The sequence below is a fragment of the Xiphias gladius genome, chromosome 2 (genome assembly GCF_016859285.1).
Source record: "Xiphias gladius isolate SHS-SW01 ecotype Sanya breed wild chromosome 2, ASM1685928v1, whole genome shotgun sequence".
In the NCBI taxonomy this organism is placed as follows: Eukaryota; Metazoa; Chordata; class Actinopteri; order Istiophoriformes; family Xiphiidae; genus Xiphias; species Xiphias gladius.
Window position 1 is genome coordinate 12327975 of NC_053401.1, and position 20756 is coordinate 12348730.

The following is a 20756-nucleotide window of genomic DNA, read 5'->3' on the forward strand; positions in this document are numbered from 1 at the left end:
ATGCTCGGCAGGCTGACAGGTACAAAAGAGTAGGTATGTGGCAAAAGGGTGAGGGCTAACTAGGCAGGGGGGATAAAGGAAATAAGAGAAATTCAAGGAAATGAATTCCTCTCCTGCAGTTTTGATTAACGGACTGTTAAATAATTGTGGCATTATCATGCAAACTGCTAGGCTGATCACACAAAGATGATTAGCAAAGTCCAAGAGTCTCTCCCTGGCAAATAGCTGGATTAAAGCTGGCAATGCTCACACCTCTGATTAACATTTAACCTCTTCACTTTATGTGGCTGGTGGTGAGTTTCAGCTTGTTGTTTCACAGCAGAGTTCCCCTTTAAATTACCAATGTGCCCATTAGCCATCACAAATCTGTTTCTGAATGGCTGAATTAGTTACACATTTCATTAAATTGCTATTTTGTTTGTTTGAATTGGTAATGAAATAGGAACAAATGTAAAGTTTTACTTAAAAAATTCGGTATGTTAGAAATGGTATGTAAGAGTTGTAATACCAAATGTTTTAACTCTTGCCAGGAAACATCATTACATGAAATTTAAGCTTTAATTTTTCTTTAATAGAGGTGTTTTATACTAATTAAATCAAAGACTTAATTTACCCATTCTCCTGTGTAACAAAACAACTTAAACTGACCTAAACTTGTCAGTTGTAAGAGCTGAAGTAACTTTTTCCAAATAGTGAAAAAAAAAAAATCAAGTTGGAATAAAAATGTTCAGTGTGTTGCAGGGTTTTAAAAAAAACAGAAACAAGAAATGATTCGTTTACAAAGGGGAGATTAAATAAATATAACAATGACTATTCATTCACACCTCACAGACACACAAATAACAGATAAATGCACACAATTTATGTAGTAATTTATCAAGCTGCTCCACACTAGAACTTCTGCAGTTGTATCCAGGTCACTAAATCATACTAAATATCATTCGCTAAGTGAACCTGGCATACACTCCTTGCAGCTGTCTCCTTTTTGAACCAAGGCCAGCACAGCGCCACTGCTTTGGAGTGTTAAAAAGACATGATGTGGATGGATGCAGAAAAATAGCATTACAAACAGGGCACATTTGCATAACTTTCATCAGGCCATCTTGAGCTGTCAGATGGGGCTGTTACTGATTGGGTTAGAGGGAAAGTGAAAGGAGGAGAGTGTGGAGGACAGCATGGGAAGGCAAGCTAAGGACTACTGGATGCTCATGTTTGATTAATCAAAGTAAAGGGGATTTTTTTCCTATTTTTGCGGTGCTCAGGGCTGCAGAGCTGACCAGAAGCACTAGCTGACTGCGATACAAACAAGATAGAGAACATGAAACGAGCAAGTGTGTGTACGTGTCTGTGAGGTTGCCTGAAGTTTGAATGCATCTTATTATCCTTATCTGAGACCATAACACTGGCAGTGATGGCAGAGGCATAAGAATAAGTCCTTCACTACTGAACATCTGGTGTGGACATGCAGTAAATTACTCTTAGGCAGACTGTGGATTTGTTTCATGCAAGCATAACAAAACTCATACCACATTGTATACTGGTATCTACTGTAGTGTACTGCCATCTGAGTGCAACAAAATGCCAGTGAGAGCAATAAACGCTGCCCGGCCACAGCGGCGTGTGTAAAACCTCAAAGTTCAGGCTAACAAACTTTGAAGGACCCAGAGGGTATAGACATGCCAGCGTTCAGATTGTAACAGTAGACTGTGAATACGATATAAACACAGTACATAGGCATTAAACAGCAGCCGGCCATCTCAGATATTCACTTGGATGTATAATTCAACACCAGCGATTAGTCTTGATCTTAGAGAAGCCAGCAAGAAAGAGAGGAGCGGGGGGGTCGTATACTGTACACAAGAGAGCTGGACGCATCGCACATCTCCATGAAAACAGAGAGAGAGAGACAGACAGAAAGGCAGACAGAGACACAGAGTGAAACCAAGCAACAGACAGACAGAATAGCACACACTGACACTGCTCCTGTTTAATGTCAGCGAGCGGCGATGAAGCCCAGAGCTTGCAGGGCCAAAAGCAGCGTCCGGTGCCTCTGAGGAAATAGTTTGAGACATCTGGAAAGCTAACATCACAAAAAAAAAGGGAGCGGCATGACACAAAACAAGCTGGATGGGCCTCGGAGCGGCAAGCTGTGCAAAACATTCAAACTCACAAAGAGGGAGAGAGAGAGCAAGATGGCTAGACAGACAAAGATGAAGAGAGAGATTGATCAGAGAAAGCCTTGGTGGCCAAGGGAATGTACAGAAGGCACACAAGGGTAAAGAGGGCAGAGGATGTGGGCTGGATAGTGGAGGTCCACCACATGCACTTTAAAGCAGCTCTGCTTATAATGTATGACTGAGGGAAAAGTTGAAACTAGAAGACTAGAGCTTACACACACAGACAAACACATCTAGGTTAATAGCTCAGGAAAATACTGCATCCACAGCCTTGGCTCTAAATCTCTAAACAAGGCTAAAGCAGCTTGGAGACCTTAACTGATTACACACCATTAACAAAAACACAAAGTGGATGACAAGAGTTGAGACAACCCACCCTGCTGAACAAAAGCAGTGTGGTAAATGACTCCCCAGAAGCTGCGCTGTTATCACAGATTGGCTTCGGTGCCAACGGCGTGTGCCAAGAAACACAGGGAGCGGCAGAATCCCCAGAGCTAGTTCATGCTAGCTTACTCCTTTTATTTCCTGTGTTCAGGGGGCTGTTTAGGAGGCTAATTTCACAGGCAAACAGATTATGTTAAGCCGTGTAAACATTCAAACACAACAGCTTGGCTGTTTTCCTGGGGGAAATAAATAGTTGAGAGCTAACATATTGATTCTGAAAGCTCTTGTGTCTGCAAATAAGCAACATAAAAACCATAATGAGAGACTTGTTGAGCTGTTTTATTTTATTTTAGCCCTCTCTCTTCTGTTCTTTTCCAATTAAGATGTTGAAAACATGATGTGTCTGGAATATCTCTGGTGGATGCATCCCACCTTTACTCATTCACCGTTGTGTGACTCCTTGTTTTGTTCACCTGTAACTCGATCTGATGCATATTTCAAGTACAGCATCATCAAAGATCTGACTGTCCACTTTTCTCCTTCATTTAAATTTATATATATTTAAATATCATTTTTTCATCATCACCTCAGAGTTAAAAACAAACAAAGCAGCAAAGGCCTTGGGTTGGATGAATTAGTAGGAATAGGCACTCTACTTTAAAGAAACATGCCGAAACCCTAATACTGTATGGGCTATGGAAGGATAAAGAACACATGCATGTCCACAAACACATGAACAGCAAGTACAGTAGTTGGAGGAGGGATGTGACCAGGCCCTGTTAATGAGAGCCAGGGTGGTGCCGACTGGATGCAGGGAGAGCCAGAAAGGGCCCCAATAGGTGTGAGAGGACGTGAGGGGCCCGAAGGAGGCTGGTCACGACTTTTAATAGGCACCCCGTGCTCTCAGGCCTCGTTAGACGGTCACACCTATCTCCCCAATGGAAAAGGACCTTCATTACTGGACTCACCTCAGCCTTGCACCTGACAAAATGACGGCTTCCCCGCATGGCAAACGGACTCTCTGACTTGTTGTTAAAGAAAATAAAAACCACAGGAATAGTGGTAAGACGTCATTTGCTTGACGGGAGTGATAAATATGAGAGGTCATGCACTCCCATCCATAAAAGGTGAGAGAAGGTAAGAATTTATTATCAGTAGCGTATACAGTATTATTTCAGGAATGTATCCCAAGAATAGGCCCTTCAACACAGAAATCCCTTTGATGGTGAGGGTTTGATGGCGCTCTCATTTCACTGTGCAACTTCAGACTAGGGATGATTTGATCATGTTATTGTTATTTTCCTACAAAATAAAGCTGCACAGTATTGAATGTTTATTTTACTAGACATTAGAACTGCAACAAGAATTGGTTGTTGCATTGCTTTGATTAATTACTGAAATGATTTCCTTTTTCAACTATTTAAATAGACCAATTTAGGTTTTTTTTTTTTTTTTTAAATGGTATCATGACCGATATGTTCATATTTATATATATATAGACATATATATAGATATATATATAGATATATATATATATATAGATAGACATATATATAGATATAGATATAGATATATACATTACGTTTTTATGAACACTGATGTATCTGGAACAATACACAGTAGAAATCATTTTAAAAATGACCTGACAATTTCCAGAAACATCCCTACTACAGACGAAAGGAATTCATGACCAACAGAAGATGGGATACAGAAAGACAAGAATGCAAGCAAACAAGTGTTAGAAAAGTTAGTATGAGTATCAGTTTTCAATGAGTGTATAGGTTTGTGCTCTCCTTAATCGCTGTCATTATTACCTGGTGTGTGGATACTCACCCTCTGGTAAAGGAGGTTTTTGCGACCCAGTGGAACTGCCTTTGCTGCGTCTGCTGCTGTCACTATTGACTGACAAGCTGGACCTCAATTTCCTCTGCATTCTCTGCGACACAGGTGTGGATGGCTGCCTCCTGGGCTGCTCTGTAGTTGGTGCAGTCGCCGCTGCTCTTGTGCCAGGGCCTGACCCACCCTTGATGCCTGTGCTGATGTTGGCACCGCAAGAGCATATGCGCGTTGCCCCAGCACTGCCGATGCCAGGGTGGATTCTGCTGCCATTACTCAGCACGGGCGTGCCAGTGCTGTTGTGGCGAAAGCCATTTGGGTCCTTGGCAGTGTCTCCCTCGGCAGGCTCTGAGGGCACTGGCTGAGACTGAGGTTGAGCTGGAGGGGAAACGTGAAGAAGAAAGGATCTTTTTTACTCTTGTTCCATAAAAAGTTGGGTGTGTGGGTTCAGTACAATTACTTAAATTAGTATTTAGGTGATTAAATTTCCCTAGTGCATCATCTTTCGTGCATTCATTCAGCTGACACACCTGTGAGCTACGGGTCTTAACATAAAACAAATAAAACTGAGTATTGAAAAAATAAAATAAAAAAAGGAGATTGCTTGTTTATTCAAACATAAATTTTACATGGTATGTAGACAAAACACCAAAAGGAACTAGTGGTTTACTTTAATAACTTACTTAGCATTTATGATGTCTATTTTTTATGGAAGACAAAGAGTTGAGGATACCTTTCACCATTATTGGGCTAAACCTTGTAACTTTATTTTAACTGAATGAGAACTTTATCTGCACTCTCTGCATCTTACATCTTACACGTTTTTTATTCCCATTTAAAGTCATTCTAGCTTGTGATGTTCAGTTCTTCCAAAACGAACACCGTTGGAGACACCTTTCTCAGTGAAATCATTCTCAGCAAATCTTGCCACCATTTCCTAATATGATAATATCGATCATATGGCAAACATTTCAACCTGGAATGACAAAAAGAAGCGGAGAGATATAGGAACCTTATATGTGACAGGTTCACAAAAGCCACTGCTGTAGGCAGACAGACATTTGTGGGAGCAGTACCCAGGTGAGTTAAGACAGTGTGAAAGAAGGAGAGATTAATGCTGTAAAAAGAGAAAGAGAGCCTGTGATATTGTGCATATACAAAATAGCTGCTGTCTGCAACAGTAATGATCTCATTTCCTCTGAAAGCTCAGAGATGTCCTCAACTAGTCTTTCTAAGTGTATGTGTGACAGCCACTAAAAGTCAGGATACATCGACCTGTCTGATAAGAAAGAAGGCGAAGGATGTGTGTGAGAAAAGGAGATGGCATTTTACTGTGAGGAACACCTGCACATTCAAGTCTACTGGGAGTTACTCCTACATTACCTTCCCTCCACATCAGAGCCACTGTGCATGTGCACATGCCGCCAGTGCATGGTTAACTTGAGATTTTGTGAATTATTCATCTCTTTTTAAGTTTGTCTGTGTGAACCATACTTACTCATTTTTTCTATTCTATACTTTTATATGCATTGAATATATATGGTATCTTCACCACCAAACTCTGAATTTTGCCTTATTTACCAGCTGCGTTGTTCTATCTGGCTTGTTTAAGTGTTTTGCAGCTGTTAAAAAATTAACTAGTTTTCCAAAGTGGATGCAAATATAGAACTTAATATGGTGATGGTAATTTCTTTCCATCTCTATTTTCTTTCTGTCAGCTCACCAACAAGTGCAATTACAGTTAACAAGAGTGGGAGAGTGTGGGAATCGGGCTTTGCGCTTTTTAACAACACATCACCCTGGGAGAGGCCGGACGTGAATGTGGATGTAAAACAAAGCAATTAAATACACACCCTGGGTTTTGCCTTCTCTTCATTCAGGGTTCTGCATGCTGCTCTGATAAACAAATATAGACTTTAGGGATCAGGATTCCATGCAATTTGAATTAGTCAACTGGGTAGCATACGAAAGAATTCATTATGCAGTGATTTAAGACCAGGTTGATGGATTTTATTCTCCAAAAGACAAAAGCCTCGCAGCCGGCCCATGACAATGTGAGGAGAGACTAAAGCTTGCTAACAAGTAGACTCAGAGTAGGCTACATCTGTTGTCGTTCATCAGTTTTACCCCTGACAGCTGCAACTGTGTATGTTTTTCCACTTATTTTTTTCATCATTTTTTTAAATCTGGGACAACCAATATCATAAAGAAAGCTAGAAACACACACACCCTAGGGTTTCCTACACATCAACACAGTGGTCTTTACTGGGTTGGCCAAGGATGATTTTCACCTTACCAGGAAGATGTTAGAAAAAGGTTTTCTTTTACAATGGAATTCTAATCTTTGAATTTTGTATCACATTATACTGATCTGGAATCAGTTAAGTTGAGTTAGTCTCTAACTAGCTAAATATTTTAATCAACAGGAATCACAAACCAGATTAGAAAGGGTAGCTCATCATTTGGCTGTGATGTACAGTACTACAAACTAGCAGCAAGTCAAGAGTTATTCTGTTACTTTTGTCCTATTTCCACTTCATGAAGATGGCTGGATTACTGCTGGCAAATTTATGTTTTTAGATTTACACTGAAAAAGATTCAAAACAAATGAAACAAGAAAGACAATTTTTCCAATCACGCTACTGTTTTTACATTATTTGATTCCTCAAATGTAGCCTCATACGTTAGATGTGTAAACACAAAAAGCACTGGCTGACATTAATGGGGTTGACAAGGGAAATTCCTCCCCATACACGCACAAACATAGCAAGATTTGCAGCTAACACTACACAATAGTAATAATTCACTTGCTTCTTGAGTATTTTCAAGTCAATGTAACACGGTAAACTCCTGTCTAGAGGATGACAGGTCCTTAACAAATTGATCACCTATAGTATCGTGCGTAATAACACAGTCGTTTTGTCCCATTTCGGTTAAGCGAAATAGCCACATGGAGTCATACACACAAACACACATTCATGCACAAATAGGCCAAAGTGGAGTGGGAGGCATAATTACCTTTCCTTTTGAGGAAGTCAAGCCTTCAATTTACCAAAGTACAAATAGTTATTAAGAAACCACCACATAAAACCCAGAGTACATAAGCAGCAACTCAGGTTTCTAACACACTGCAAAACCCTAAAAAGTGGTTCAAGTCTGCAGAGTGGTGTGCTTCGATGGCAGGTTCTTGGATCGTCTTTACATAGTCACAGTCTTTATTTTTATCCTGATGAACACAGTGACTAAGATGAACGGACACCGTGGAATAATATTCATAATCATTGCTCACGATAATGATGATACTGTCAACGATGGCAATGACAGAGTTGTACAGTCACCATGAGACAAATGAAGACATAATGAGAAAAAGTAGAAATACAGTAAGTTCTGTCGGAATTGTGCTAGGTTGGTAAGTTGGGGAACCAAAAACTTTCACTGTACATGCAGTGCAGTGAAAGAAAAATGTGTAGCACTACCTCCAAAAGATAATTTGGTTGTTCAGTGCGTACTGTAAAACTGCATACAATATAGATTTAGGAAAAAGCCAGCATTCGTCAACAGCCATTGTATTAGTTAATCCAAAATTAATCAGACTGTGAAATTTACTATATTATAGACATTTTAGAAGGGTGCATAAAATTCTATGAGCTTTTATTGTGGATTTACAAAAGATTGAATTTCATCATTTCAAGATAAGTTAATGCAATAATGAAGTTTTTGAACGCAAAGTTTGACTCCATATCTAAGTATTCAAGTGATTTATGCAGATATAAGATGGGCCTGTTAATAAATCTTGAGGGGTCAACAGAGATGCACTGCTACTGCATTGTTCCTACAACACAGCAGGAATCACAGCCAGCATCAAAATTGGATTTGAACAACTCCCAGCAAGTTTAAAAAGACTCATAAGAGTTGTGCGGTTGCCACAAGCTTTGTAGAGATGGGTAGGTGTCCTGAGATAACTGAATGCACACAGCCTGACAGGTTGCATTAAAGCACCGTGTTCTGGAGGAACAACTGGACGCACACACACATATACATACATACACACAAACACACACTTCAAATTGGACTTGTAACAGCCTTATTTCTAGCACATCAACAACTGTTGAGAGTGTACATTTGTAGTTGAATAAAACATGGTATTTCCCTACACACGCTGTCACACACATCACAGGGGAAACTAGGGGGTGAGTAGCTCTTGACTGTCTAAGCAGCATCCCAATTTGGTCCCAGCTACTAGTAGCTGACAGCCTCAAATATCTGGGGAGCATTTTTAAAAGGCCAGTGTTTGATGGATTCATGAAGAACACACAAATATAATTGCCATTTGTCACTGAGTCTTCAGTGGCTGCGCCACACAGGGACCAAGCACTGGAGTGCCTGGAGAGCGCTGGAGCTGTGCCAGAGCTGTGTGGGGGATCGCTCTGTATGTAAAACTGAGTATATAAACACCTCCATTTTTGTCACAGAAAATAGGTCCTACAGGAGGGAGCTGGAAATTGCACCCAAAAGACAGAAGAAAGAAGAGTAGGAGTATGCGATTGTGTGTGTGTGTATGTATGTATGTGTGTGTATATGTGTGTGTGTGTATATGTGTATGTGTGTGTGTATATGTGTGTGTATATGTGTATGTGTATGTGTCTCTGTCTGTCTCTCACACACACACACACACACACACACACACACACACACACACACACACACACACAGACACACAGACACACAGACACACAGACACACAGACACACAGACACACAAAGGCAGACCATCCAGGAAGGAATATGCATGCATGCATGTCAACTGAAACAGAGCTGTATAAACAAGAATTCTAAAATAGTCAAGAACATGAAAATATAACACAGAGGTCAAACAGGGCAGTATGGAGATTCTCATTTGCACACCACTATGCCAAGAGTCGCAGGTAAAGCAGGGAGCGGATTGAAAAACCACACAAGCTCTGTGCTTTTAAAGCTCAGTCCTTTTTAATATTAATGCCCCTGAGACAGGGAGAAAGAGGGAGAAGAAGACGAAAGGTGTTTGCCTAGGCTTATTAGAATGCCCATCATAGAGAGCATACAGTTATTCAAATGTCACATCATGTCAGCCAAATAAACACCACAACCCAGATCTTGTATTCATCTCCTAAAAGCCATTATTACACAATGCTAAGAATTTGTGAGTTTACACTGAATGAAATATGAGAGTAAAAGAGACACCTTTATTTTTAGTTACGAGTCCCAAACAGAAACGTGCAGAATACATAGCAGCAGTTAGCTCTGAAATGCTAATTCTACAAAAACGGGCAGTGTTTTGTTTATCTTTTGTGCCTGCTATTAGAAAAACATGTATATTTTCTGCTCGGCTGGCCATATACCTGCATGATTGAAATGCTAATTTGTAAATGTGCAATGACCTAGCCAGACTCCTCTTACCACCACCACTGCCACCCCCTCCTCTCTCTGCCAAAACAGCCTGAGGTATCATCTCTCCTCCTAACAAACAGCAGCACGTGGAACAGCTCCTGCCTTTCAATCCAAAGGGATATATTTTCTCATTAGAAATTATACATCTTCCATGTCCATATTTATAGACGCAAAACCAGGGGAATTAAACTGCAGAGAGTGTGAGAGGGACACAGAGAGAGAGGAAAATAGTACAATGAATGTTATTACAAAGGGCTCTGATTGAAATTTTCCTTGGGCGTATCAAAGCCTCGTTTACTGTTTGACCTTCCAAACTCTGGGACAAGGACTTTCTTTATTGTCTAGAAGGATGCGGAAGGAACAGACAAGCGACTCCAGGATCATCATTCACGTGTCCCATCACAACAACAACAACAAAAACAACAACAACAACAAAAAACAAAAAAAAAACCTTACTATTAGCATCAATATAATACAGATATCAGCTGTGTGAAATGAGAGCAAATTGATGATGTCAACTGGCAACCAAGAACTAGCATGTGATTAGAAAATTAGACTCCTGTGGTGTGAAGATGTGGATGCCATGCGAAAGTCAGTGGTCTTGTCTTGAGCGTTTACACAGAGTGGATAGCGACCTGACACAGGCTAACAGAAATGTCACTTGCTCCAACAGATATGAAAAAAAAAAAGTGACTCTGGACATCACACAGCAATCCTGTCCCTGTCAGGTAACACACACCAATAAAGTTTTGTATTTATCCAAGATAAAATGACGATGATGGCTGCAAGAATGATAATGACCACTGAGGATAATTAAATTACTCTCTCTGATATTGGATCTTCATCAGAAAAAGTGACATGCTCTGTATGTGTGTGGGTGTGTTATGGTAGCCTGCAACAGAACTCTATTAGCTGTCTTCACCTGTCAAGTCTGATCATATTGTATAGCATCTCAGTTAAGCAGGAAACATCACATTTTTGTCTGTTTTTCTATCCCATTCCAGGACAGTCAGCCGATATTGCTCAGCTCATTTTCAGTGGTGACATACTTATATTCCACCCTGTTTTAATTCACTGTGACAGTCTTTCAAATTTGGCTCGTCCAACCTGCTGAAGGGGAAGTGACACTTGAAGACAGCACTTAACATTATTTCCAATCCCCCCTCACCACAACCGCCGCTGCCACCACCGCCTCTACCTCCTCCACCCAACAAAGAGAGAAGCAGGGTGTCAGGGGTTTCCTAACTTCAAATTTTGCTGCTGATTGAGTGGAAAAAATAACCCCCTTCGGACCTTGTTCTGTTTAATTACATTTTACAGTAGGAAAGGCAACTTGAAAGACAAGAGCTTGATTTGACAACATGAACTGCTCAGTGTACTTATTGCATGAGGCTGGGTAAGGTGTGCGTACGTTTATGTACGTGTGTGTGTGTGTGTGTGTGTGTGTGTGTGTGTGTGTGTACACGTGTGTGTGTGTGTGTGTGTGTGTGTGTGTGTGTGTGTGTGTGTGTGTGTGTGTGTGTGTGTGTGAGATGGGAAGGGGAGGGCAGTTGGTGGAGGAAGGGGGGTCATCAATTATCCTTTGATTTCAAAACGGAACATTTTCCCAGATTAATATGTCTAACTGCTATCTAAATCATTGAAACTCCCAATGAGATGCCATTTTCTCTTAGATGAATCATGTTGAGGGGAAGTCATTCTCACTCAGCCTACCCCTTCACGGCCAAGCTCCGGCCACAGAAGTTTCTGTTCTCTCCACTGTTGTGTGGAATTTGGCATGGTGCTAATTTGAGTGCTGCTAATGTAGCAGAACGCAAGACATCAAGGAGCGTTCAAAGCTTTACAACCTGGCAGCTGTGAGAGACACTAAATGGTGCCTTATTCTCTTCTCTCCTCATTTCTGAGATGAATTTGTACGAGGCTGTTTCTGCATTAAGCTTTGTCAAACGCTTTTCATTCTCCCTCATCTTTTTCCTACCATCCTAGAAGGGAGAAAGAGTGTAGTATAAAAGACAGCTGGATGCTCGACTGCAGTATATGTAAAAAGCTGCACATCTTGCACGGATTTAGGCTTTACACAGCTAGCTACCACAGTTTCTAGAAAGATCAATTATGACGTGACTCTGAGCAGGCCTGAGGGAGCTGGCAGGCACCATACTCCAAAAAATGTGCTCCACCCTCCACCCAACAAAAACTGCGCAAAACAGAGCAAGAGTGAACGGGAGGGGAAGAGCAGGGAGGGAAGGAGGGGAATGGGGGTATGTTCAGTTTCAGTTACATGGATGACTCAAATATTCCACCGGCTTCAAAATCTCCTCACCAAAGTAGAAGTTCCACAGGAAACTCATTCGTTTGAAATTCAACGGCTGGCTCGCAGACTTGCACATGCGCACATTCGTACTTGTGCACATATACTCAAAAGGTATACACCTGCAATACAGCAGACACAGGGACAACAACACACACCAAATAAATGCAGCATGCATGCAGCCGCTATGGGAGTCAGAGATGAGGATCTGGCAGTAGCGCTACCACTCCCTAAAAGCGAAAATAAAGCTGAGGTCAGTCTCTGGGTCAGAGAGGGGATAGGCAGTCTATCAAAATACCCGCATACCTAGTTCCTTTATTTGCTCAGTATCAATCTCAACATTAACCCCCTACTAATGGGACAGCTGTGGGTCAGTGCCTCACATCTTCGGGATGCCAATCAAGGCCTTAAGCTGAGAGATCAGCCTTTGAGACAGAGTAGCTCGTCTGCCTCTGAGTGGCTTTTTAAACACGGAGACGCCTGTATCGATTTTAGCTCTAGCCTGAAGGAGGGGGGGGGGGGGGTTTATTGCACTCGTCAGGGCCTGTGTCGGCTGTGGCTGTCTATGTGTCTGGACGGGAGCCATTCCCTGGTCCCCGGTCACCCTCCACTGATCAGGGGCCCTGACAGAATGACCTAGCAGAGAGGCACTGAACCTGCAAACATGAAGGGGGCAAGGAGCTGGAAGCTCGAGGGGGTCGGGGCTGGCTGGGGCAACATAAGCAGAGATCTTAGTAATAGAAAAGGGTTTTAACCTTAATGTTGGAGCCAAAACCCTGTTATAGGCCAAGTAATCCCCCCTGCGCTGCTCTCATTTGAACTAGCTGATTTTTTTTCTCTCTTCTCTCTGTGAGTGGCTTGTGAAAGACACTGACTGTGACTTGCGTGGCACTGGGTCGGGAGACGATAAATATGAGCAGAGCTGTCTACCTACCTTACCTGTGCTAAACAGACAAAATAAGGTACAAAAGATAAGGGAGACTATTATGTAGTCATGTATTATGTATATTATAAAATTGCCATAAATTATTTACTCAAGCACTCTACAGTTTGAGGTACTTCTACTTAACTTCTTTATTTCCATTTTATGACAATTTATACATCTACCTCACTGACAACATTTTTCTGTTATTCCACTGCTTTACTACTTAATTTGCAGATTAAGATTCTAAATAAAAACCCATAACTGACTTGCACCACCTCTACTATCATTAAATGAAATTATTCCATCCACGTAGTACATTTTCCGGCTAATACGTCTGTACTTTTAAAGAGCTTTTCTTGAGTATTTTTACCTAGTACACGTGGTATTGCTTCTTTCATTAAAGAAAAAAGATCTGACTATTTTTTACACCACTGCAGATATGTGCTGCACAAGAACCATTTGGACAAAAAGGTCAATTGGTGTTAAAATAACTTGGAGAGATTACTCTGAATAACCAAATTCTCTGCGATGAAGGAAAAAAAAAAAAAAAAAAAAACTCTCTTCCTCCACAATCAAAATCCATATATGTTCCCTTGTATCTAACGTAAGCATTTAAAAGACTTCAGTCCATGAATTGAGGTATGCATATCTAATCATTTGGCTCAAGTATTTTGAATATCGAAAAAAATATTTAACGGTGAATAGGCTTGGGCTCTTCGGGTAAAATATGCTAATTAACACACTTGAAATTTCCCATATGAAATCTATCTGCACCAAGACAATGAGAAAATAATTACAACAGAGGTAGAATTACAATGGCCATTTTAATCAACCCCTACACTAGCATTTCACCCTATTTATACAGTTTTTGATTCTATGACCCACTGGTAAGTAATCACTTGAAAATTACGGTTCCATCTATAATAGGTCTGTGGTTTAGACACACTATTTCTGCAGAGACAGGGCTCTGAGGTTTACAATAAAGATATGAATTTTGCATAACAACAATCACTATGCAATTCCTATAGCTGAAACATTCTGGGTTAAAAAGTCTTAAAGTACTTAAGTAACTTTGGAATATACATGAGTCAAAATGTGACAGTCTGAGAATGTTGATTCAACACAGCAAACACATTTCAGCGCTGTTGATGAAAGCAATTCTTTTATCTTAATCTAACTCCACCAACTGTCTACTATAATAACACTTTATAGTTTTGTATATGATCCTTAATTGTTACACTGTCAAGGAATCTGTTCTTGCAAGACAGGTGTAAGTATGAGACACTCTCCCATTAAACAATCCCTTTTACTGCATTTATGAGGGGTCACAAATTCACTTCTGAAAGGTCAGTTCTGCGCACAGGTAATAACCTTGAAGGTGTGCCACTAAAGAGCCCAATCAGGGATTCACACAAAGGTCAGACTAATGTCTTCTTTTTAAAAAAAAAAAGAGAGTCATGTTATTTGACCTTCCTTTTTTCACGACAGAATTTTCATGAGATAAAAAAAACAGACCCGTTCTTTGGAAGCTAGTAAGGTCATCTTTATCAACCACAGAAGCATTTAAAAAAAAAAGTATTTGACAATCCGGTGAATAATGTGACGATTAAACTCCTAAAACTGGTCCAGTGTGGTAGCAATTTATTTCGAGGGAGGAGCTGGAAAGCTAAGGCCCTGTTTGCAGGAGATATCAGCTGCTTGAAAACCCAGAACGGTCTCCTGAGGAATGTCTGTCTCCCCCACAAGATTTTCCCTCCTCCCCCAGGATGGCGGAGACACAGAGGAACTGTTCATTGACAAAGGCCTTACAGGAAGGGCAGAATTGTACTTTTCGTCTATAACAGGCCACAGTGGTTGGCAATCCTGCGAGCAACAACACTTCAGCTTTTTTTTCCAACTATGTGGATTTCTGAAACAACAAATTCAGACACTTCAGCTTTTTAGGTCACACGTCTAATGTTTAATTTTTGCAACTGTGTGTCAAGATTCAGTTACTCTCGAACACTGCTTGCTGCACTCTCATGCAAATGCATGCTGTGCTCCATGAAGAACAGTTTTAAATTACCATGAAACCACTGCCATGTTTACTTTCCTGTTATAAAGGGGACCCACTGGTTAAAAAGACAACTTGTCAAAACAATGTTATCATAACTGAAATAGAATCTGTGCTGTTATTACAACAGGCTTCCTCTTGTTGTGAAAAGTCACCATCCACATACTGTACACAAGCTTTAAATCGGATGGGGGGGGGTCAAAAAGCAAGGGCCAGGATGTACACAAGCAGATGATTTCTTATTGATTTCCTGTTTCTGCGTTGAAGAGGGCTCTCATTTGCCCCTGCCAGCGAGCATTCTGATTGGTCACCTCAACAAACTCAAAACCAGAGTGAGATTGCTAGGGTCTATGTAGAAAATAGGTGAACTTGAGCCGCCATTTAATGTAAGAACTTGCAACTTTGATTTAACCACAAACAGACACAGGTAACATAAAACTTTTACAAAGATTATCAGAGCACAAATTTGGAGTTCTGTCTTTGTTTGATATGACTATTCTATGTTCTTGTAACTCTTATCAAAAGAGAAGTAGCATATCTTCCTCTAAAATTCCCTTACAAGACAGTCTGTGTGTGCATATGTGCAACAGAGTCTGTGTGTGGATGCTTTTGGGGGTGAAAGGGGGCTGCCTTCAATTACAACGCAAAACTGTTGTCACAGGGGCTTATCTGCTGAGATGAAAGAAAAGCATCCCTCCCTCCAGAAGTGCAATACTCCACATACCAGCCAAGCTAGAAAATCTTTTTTTTTTTGCAACTGAATCTCTTTTCCCCGCTGCTTTAGTAAATAAACCACTTGCGAGTCATTAAGCTTAATACCAAAAAGAAAAGGCAGGAAAATGCACCCTGGAAAAGTTAACAACCTAGAAACAAAAGAACTGTTGTGTCAAATGCAAACACAATCCTAATTATACCTAGGCACTTACATGGATGGAACCAATCAGCGGCTATTAGCCATTGTTGACACACCTCACTCTTCTTAGGAACAATAAGACACACACAAAACTCTTAGCCAGTTTCCTTTTGTGACCTGCGATCTATAGCTCAGTATCAAGTCATTTTACAGAACAAGGGTGCATCTAGATATTTAGACCTCCTAATAACTCAGCAGTTCGATGCCAAATAATTGTTTTACGAGACCTCCCTGTATCAGGACATTTGCTTAAAGCAGTGATTATTTCAGAGTTACAATTTGGGCTTCCAAAGTTTCGCAGGTTATAAAATCAAATTTGAAAATGCTGAAAAAAGCCAACCATGATTTTAAACTCTATAACATATTTTACTGATATGGTAGATTATTAGTAGGAATAATATACCTCTGTAATGTGACTTAAAGCAGAATGACAGTGAACACACTGTTCAACAGAAAAATGCCTCTCGCTTCTGGCAAAACTCCTGTCCAACAGGTAAATGTTTGGTACATGGTTAAAACATTGTGGCTAAGACGCAATCAGTGCGTTAAGGCAGTTAATGCCAGAACCACAAACCAGAACCAGGGTTTCCCCACTTCCTAAACTGAGGGCTGAGGGTTGGAAGGAGAATCATAAACAAAGAAACAAGCCAAGTTTTCGTCATTATGACAACGAGAGATCACGCACATTACCAGTCACTTGCCAAGAGCCCTCAGTGATATCTAGATATCATTTTAATTGGAAACACTGAAGCTAATATTTTAGTTGGCCAACTGAACCTGCCTTGTGCATGTACACTGTGCAACTGTCATAACAACAACTATTCTTGACAGTTCGAGCATGTTCATGAAAAAGGGTAAAATTATAACCATTTATGTATTATATAAAACAATACTGAACACCTACTGCAGTTAAACCCAAACATATGACTACGCAAGCAGATTATGTTAATCATTTTCACTGTCTCCAATTAAACGCCTCATTGTTGTTTATCATGAAAAATAACATCAAGATACCCTGCTGTCCGCCCACAGCTTTCCCAGGTTGTTAAAACTTACTTCTTACGGGCTCGCAATAATTAGGCTTCTCGTCCGTCACGTGACTTTTTCCTTCAGCAACTGGTTTCCCAGGAGACGGTGTTCTTCCTGATGATTCACTGTCACAAGCATCTAGGGTCACAAGCGTTTAATGTTAAACACAGTTGAATAAGGAAAACCTGTTGCACAAAAATTTAAGAAGCAAAATAAGATGCTGTGCAGTGTCTACTAGAGCCAGCTTCAGTTGTTTAATTTAATGTTATCCTATAATGAGCTCAGCTACTCTAACTTAACGTGTATTACAGCCATTCCTCCACAAACAGATGTAAACTTGTACTGCAGGGTCAGCCACAGTGGACAAAACATCATAGACAGCTGGACGAGCCGGAGGTGCAGCGACCACTCTGCCTATTTTTGCCAGCAAAAACACAGGCCACTGGCAAATGGCTGCACAACATGGTGGGGCGGTTCAGGTAAAGGCCTTGCCAGAGCTCTGGATCTCATTTTTTCTCTTTCTGCTCCTGGGTGTGCTCTACCTGCTAAACGTTTTACTGCCATAAAGGCTGCATTCATCTAAATTGGAAAAATCATGTGGGCAAAAACTCCAGGACCGATGGTTGTTCAAAAACACGAGACAGTTTCACTCATCTCTCTAAGCCATGTCTTCAGTCTTCTTGACTTCAAGACTCGCTGACGCTTTGCTCATTGCACACTGCTGCTTTGTTCTGTAAATAAACCTTCCACAATGACTTTATTCACTGGTTCGGTGCCAGATGCCTGCTCGTGGCCCACAGTTTTTCTTGAAAGTTTTTCAGTTACATACTGTGTCATTAGCTGTGATCCTAAAGAAAAAAAAACGGTGAAGAACGATTCAGCAAAACCTAAAAATCATGTTTACCAAAGCTTGATGTGTTCGTTCCAATGCTACAAAACTCTCTGTTTGTAAGCAGTAATGGATGGCGGAGTGGAATGACCACAGGCCTGCAGCTCTAGATAGATTTGGCACATATCTCAGCCGGGAGCTGATGTATGGTAAGGGCAGTTGTGTTAGAAGCAGTACTCTGTGATGCATCACAGTATTTAGTGATCTCAGTTAGAAATAAATTGGTCTATTCTCAGTACATCCGCAGTCTCCTGACAGGGGAATTCCAGTCTTTACTGCAAGTGCCTTTAAAGGTCCAGCAAAAATCCATTCGCAATCCAGCAGCCCCAGTGATTGCTTACTTTGTCCTACTTTGCTATTTTTTGACAGTGCCATAATGATGCTTGGTATAAATAGGATGGTTAACGGTTCATTGCTTGTTTGAAGAAAAATGAAAGGGGGGTGTGGGGCTAAAGCTTATTTTACATGTGATAATCTTAGGGGCAACTAGAAAGTTAATTAAAAACTATAATTGGCTGTGGTTGCTGTTAATAGTCACCAGGGCGTTTCTTCAGACTTTATTGAGGAAAAAAGCAAAAACATTATCAAGGCTTAACACTGGAGCAAAGACACTGATGTATACTTAAAGTCACATGAATATAATTTAAGACGACAGGGCTGATATTGTCCCAGGCGGAGTGATGAATGGTGATATGCACCAGTAATCACTTAATGCATTCATTGACTCACTTTCTGTATTTGCTTTTTAGACTGTTTCTCTCATGTTTGACTGCACGATCAACATGAGTTCTTGACAGAATGTGTCACAGATATTTGTAGCTCATTTTCATTGCTAGTGCAGTGGCTGCATGGGGAGGGGAAAAAAAATTTTTAAAAAACCCTCCATAAACATTCACAAGATATAACTGGATGTACACATGAGCCACTCTTTATATTGGAGGGATTCCTAAATGTTTGCATGTCCCAGGGTGCTTAAACAGATACACCTAGGGGTTTGTGGACAACAAGAATTTGGGTGACAGACCCAATTAGAGCAGAGGTATATTGTTAGATGTGAACCAGCGCAGATCTGGAAATATTTACACTTTGGGGTTAATTTTTCCTGACTATCCTACCACTTAATCAAATATTGGACCAACTACTACTTGCTGGATGGCCCCTTTTAAGGCCCCCATTGAATCCCAGACCCCGCTTTTTGTCACCTAAATTCAAGGTCCCCCCCCCCCCCATGTTACTGAACTCAGGCCCGTCCCTTGTGCCCTTACCGTGAGAGGCTGACAGCAGGGGTTTCGTCTCCTGCTGTGGGCCCTTCCCTGGCCCTGCCGGCCCATCCGGAGGAAGGACGGTCTCCTTGGACATGAGACAGTCGTCGCCTCGGGACACACACACACGCACGCACACACACACACACACACACCCGAAGTTGTTCCTCCCTGTCCCCTCAGCCCTCAGCGCTGTGAAAACCAATGTCCCATCATCAGCACAGGCTTGAAGACACGAAGCGACGCCGTGCAAATCATTACTCAACTTGAGAGAGTCGTCTGCTTATTCACACAGCGAGAAAGTGACGTCGGAGAGCCAGTAAAACTCAGTGGAAATTTCCCTTCTCTCCCTTTTTACATAAACTTGGAGAAAGACTATGTGCAGTGCATTTCTTCGCTCACTCCCTTTTCTTCATCAAAAAGCGACGGATGCTTCCTAAGTGCTGTTTATTGCCGAAGCGGACATATTGTTTATAAAGCATAACTTACCTTTCAAACATGACCAACTCCCTTGCTTTCAAATCTGACTTATTTCCATGCTTCCTTCCTCCAACTCTTTCCCGGGGACGCTAGGAGGACGAACACCAAACTGGGTGTAAGAGTAACTTGGCGTCCAAGAACTTAAGGTAAATTTAGTTGCCAGCTTGTCCCAGTCCTACTTAGTCCGGAGGTTGTTGACGTACCAAAAAAAAAATATCAGCGGTGATCCTCGCGACGCCTTCGAAGTTCAGTGGCGGTAGTTTTTCTGAGGATAGTTGCGTCTACAACTTTCATCATATCCGGATTCCTGCACCCCAGCCAGTGTAGCCACTCTTCTCTGTCGCGGCTTCCCCTTGGCGGCCGCGAATTGAACAAAGTCCTCCCTGAAAGTGTGTCCCCAAAAAACTTCAAGTTGGGGAAAACTTGATTATAGATATAAATCAAATATAAAATGTAAAAAATGTATCAGATACCTGAGCTTTATAATATTATTATAACTATTTTACATTTTAAAATGTCTTAAAATTAGTCTAGAGTATAATGATTGAAATATCTGTCGAAACATATTTAGTGAGCCCTACTTTCGGACTAAAACGTTAAATCCAGGTGTGATTAACTCAAAGTCAAATTAAAAAAAAAAAAAATTTAAACTTATTCATTGTACTCAACATGTCGTGGCTGAGTTGCTCAGTTGTCACGGCGAAAGTTTAATTGTTATCACGTGAGTTTATTATGACTTTTTTTTTTTTTTTCTGATGAACCTAAAGTTGTACATAATTAACATTTGAAAGTATTGTTTGATTTTTTTTTTTTTTACTCAATGGCATAATGTAAAACACACAGGTCAGCAACATCAAATAAAGCCATCAATAATGATCATTCAAAATGTACTTCAGTGAAACTTTACATTTCTATAGGCTTCTAATTGCCTAATTGTGGTTAATTTAAAAGTTGCAATATGAATTAGTAATCCTAATGTTGGGGCCCTGGGGACCATAGGTCCTCTTTAGCAGCTCAGAAATTGTATGCAACATTGTTTTAGCAACTTGATACTTCATGACTTTTGCTAGTTTT

At 40.8% G+C, this 20756-nt stretch overlaps 1 protein-coding gene across 3 annotated transcripts in view; it reads right to left on the reverse strand.

Annotated features, from left to right (window-relative positions):
* The window catches only part of mdfic (MyoD family inhibitor domain containing), a 115226-nt gene extending 95205 nt beyond the window's left edge, over positions 1 to 20021 (reverse strand). For 2 of the 3 annotated variants that reach the window (XR_005709251.1, XR_005709252.1), the window contains exons 1-4: positions 19692 to 20021; positions 19206 to 19394; positions 17079 to 17189; positions 4395 to 4775 (exon numbers count right to left, since the gene is read on the reverse strand). Coding sequence is in view for 1 of the 3 variants with exons in the window: in XM_040150688.1 (XP_040006622.1) it covers positions 4395 to 4775; positions 17079 to 17189; positions 19206 to 19299 (586 nt within the window). In the remaining 2 variants the exon portion in view is untranslated. The remainder of the gene's footprint in view (positions 1 to 4394; positions 4776 to 17078; positions 17190 to 19205; positions 19395 to 19691) is intronic. The other variant, XM_040150688.1, reaches the window with a different exon arrangement.
* Between the last annotated feature and the right edge of the window lie 735 nt (positions 20022 to 20756).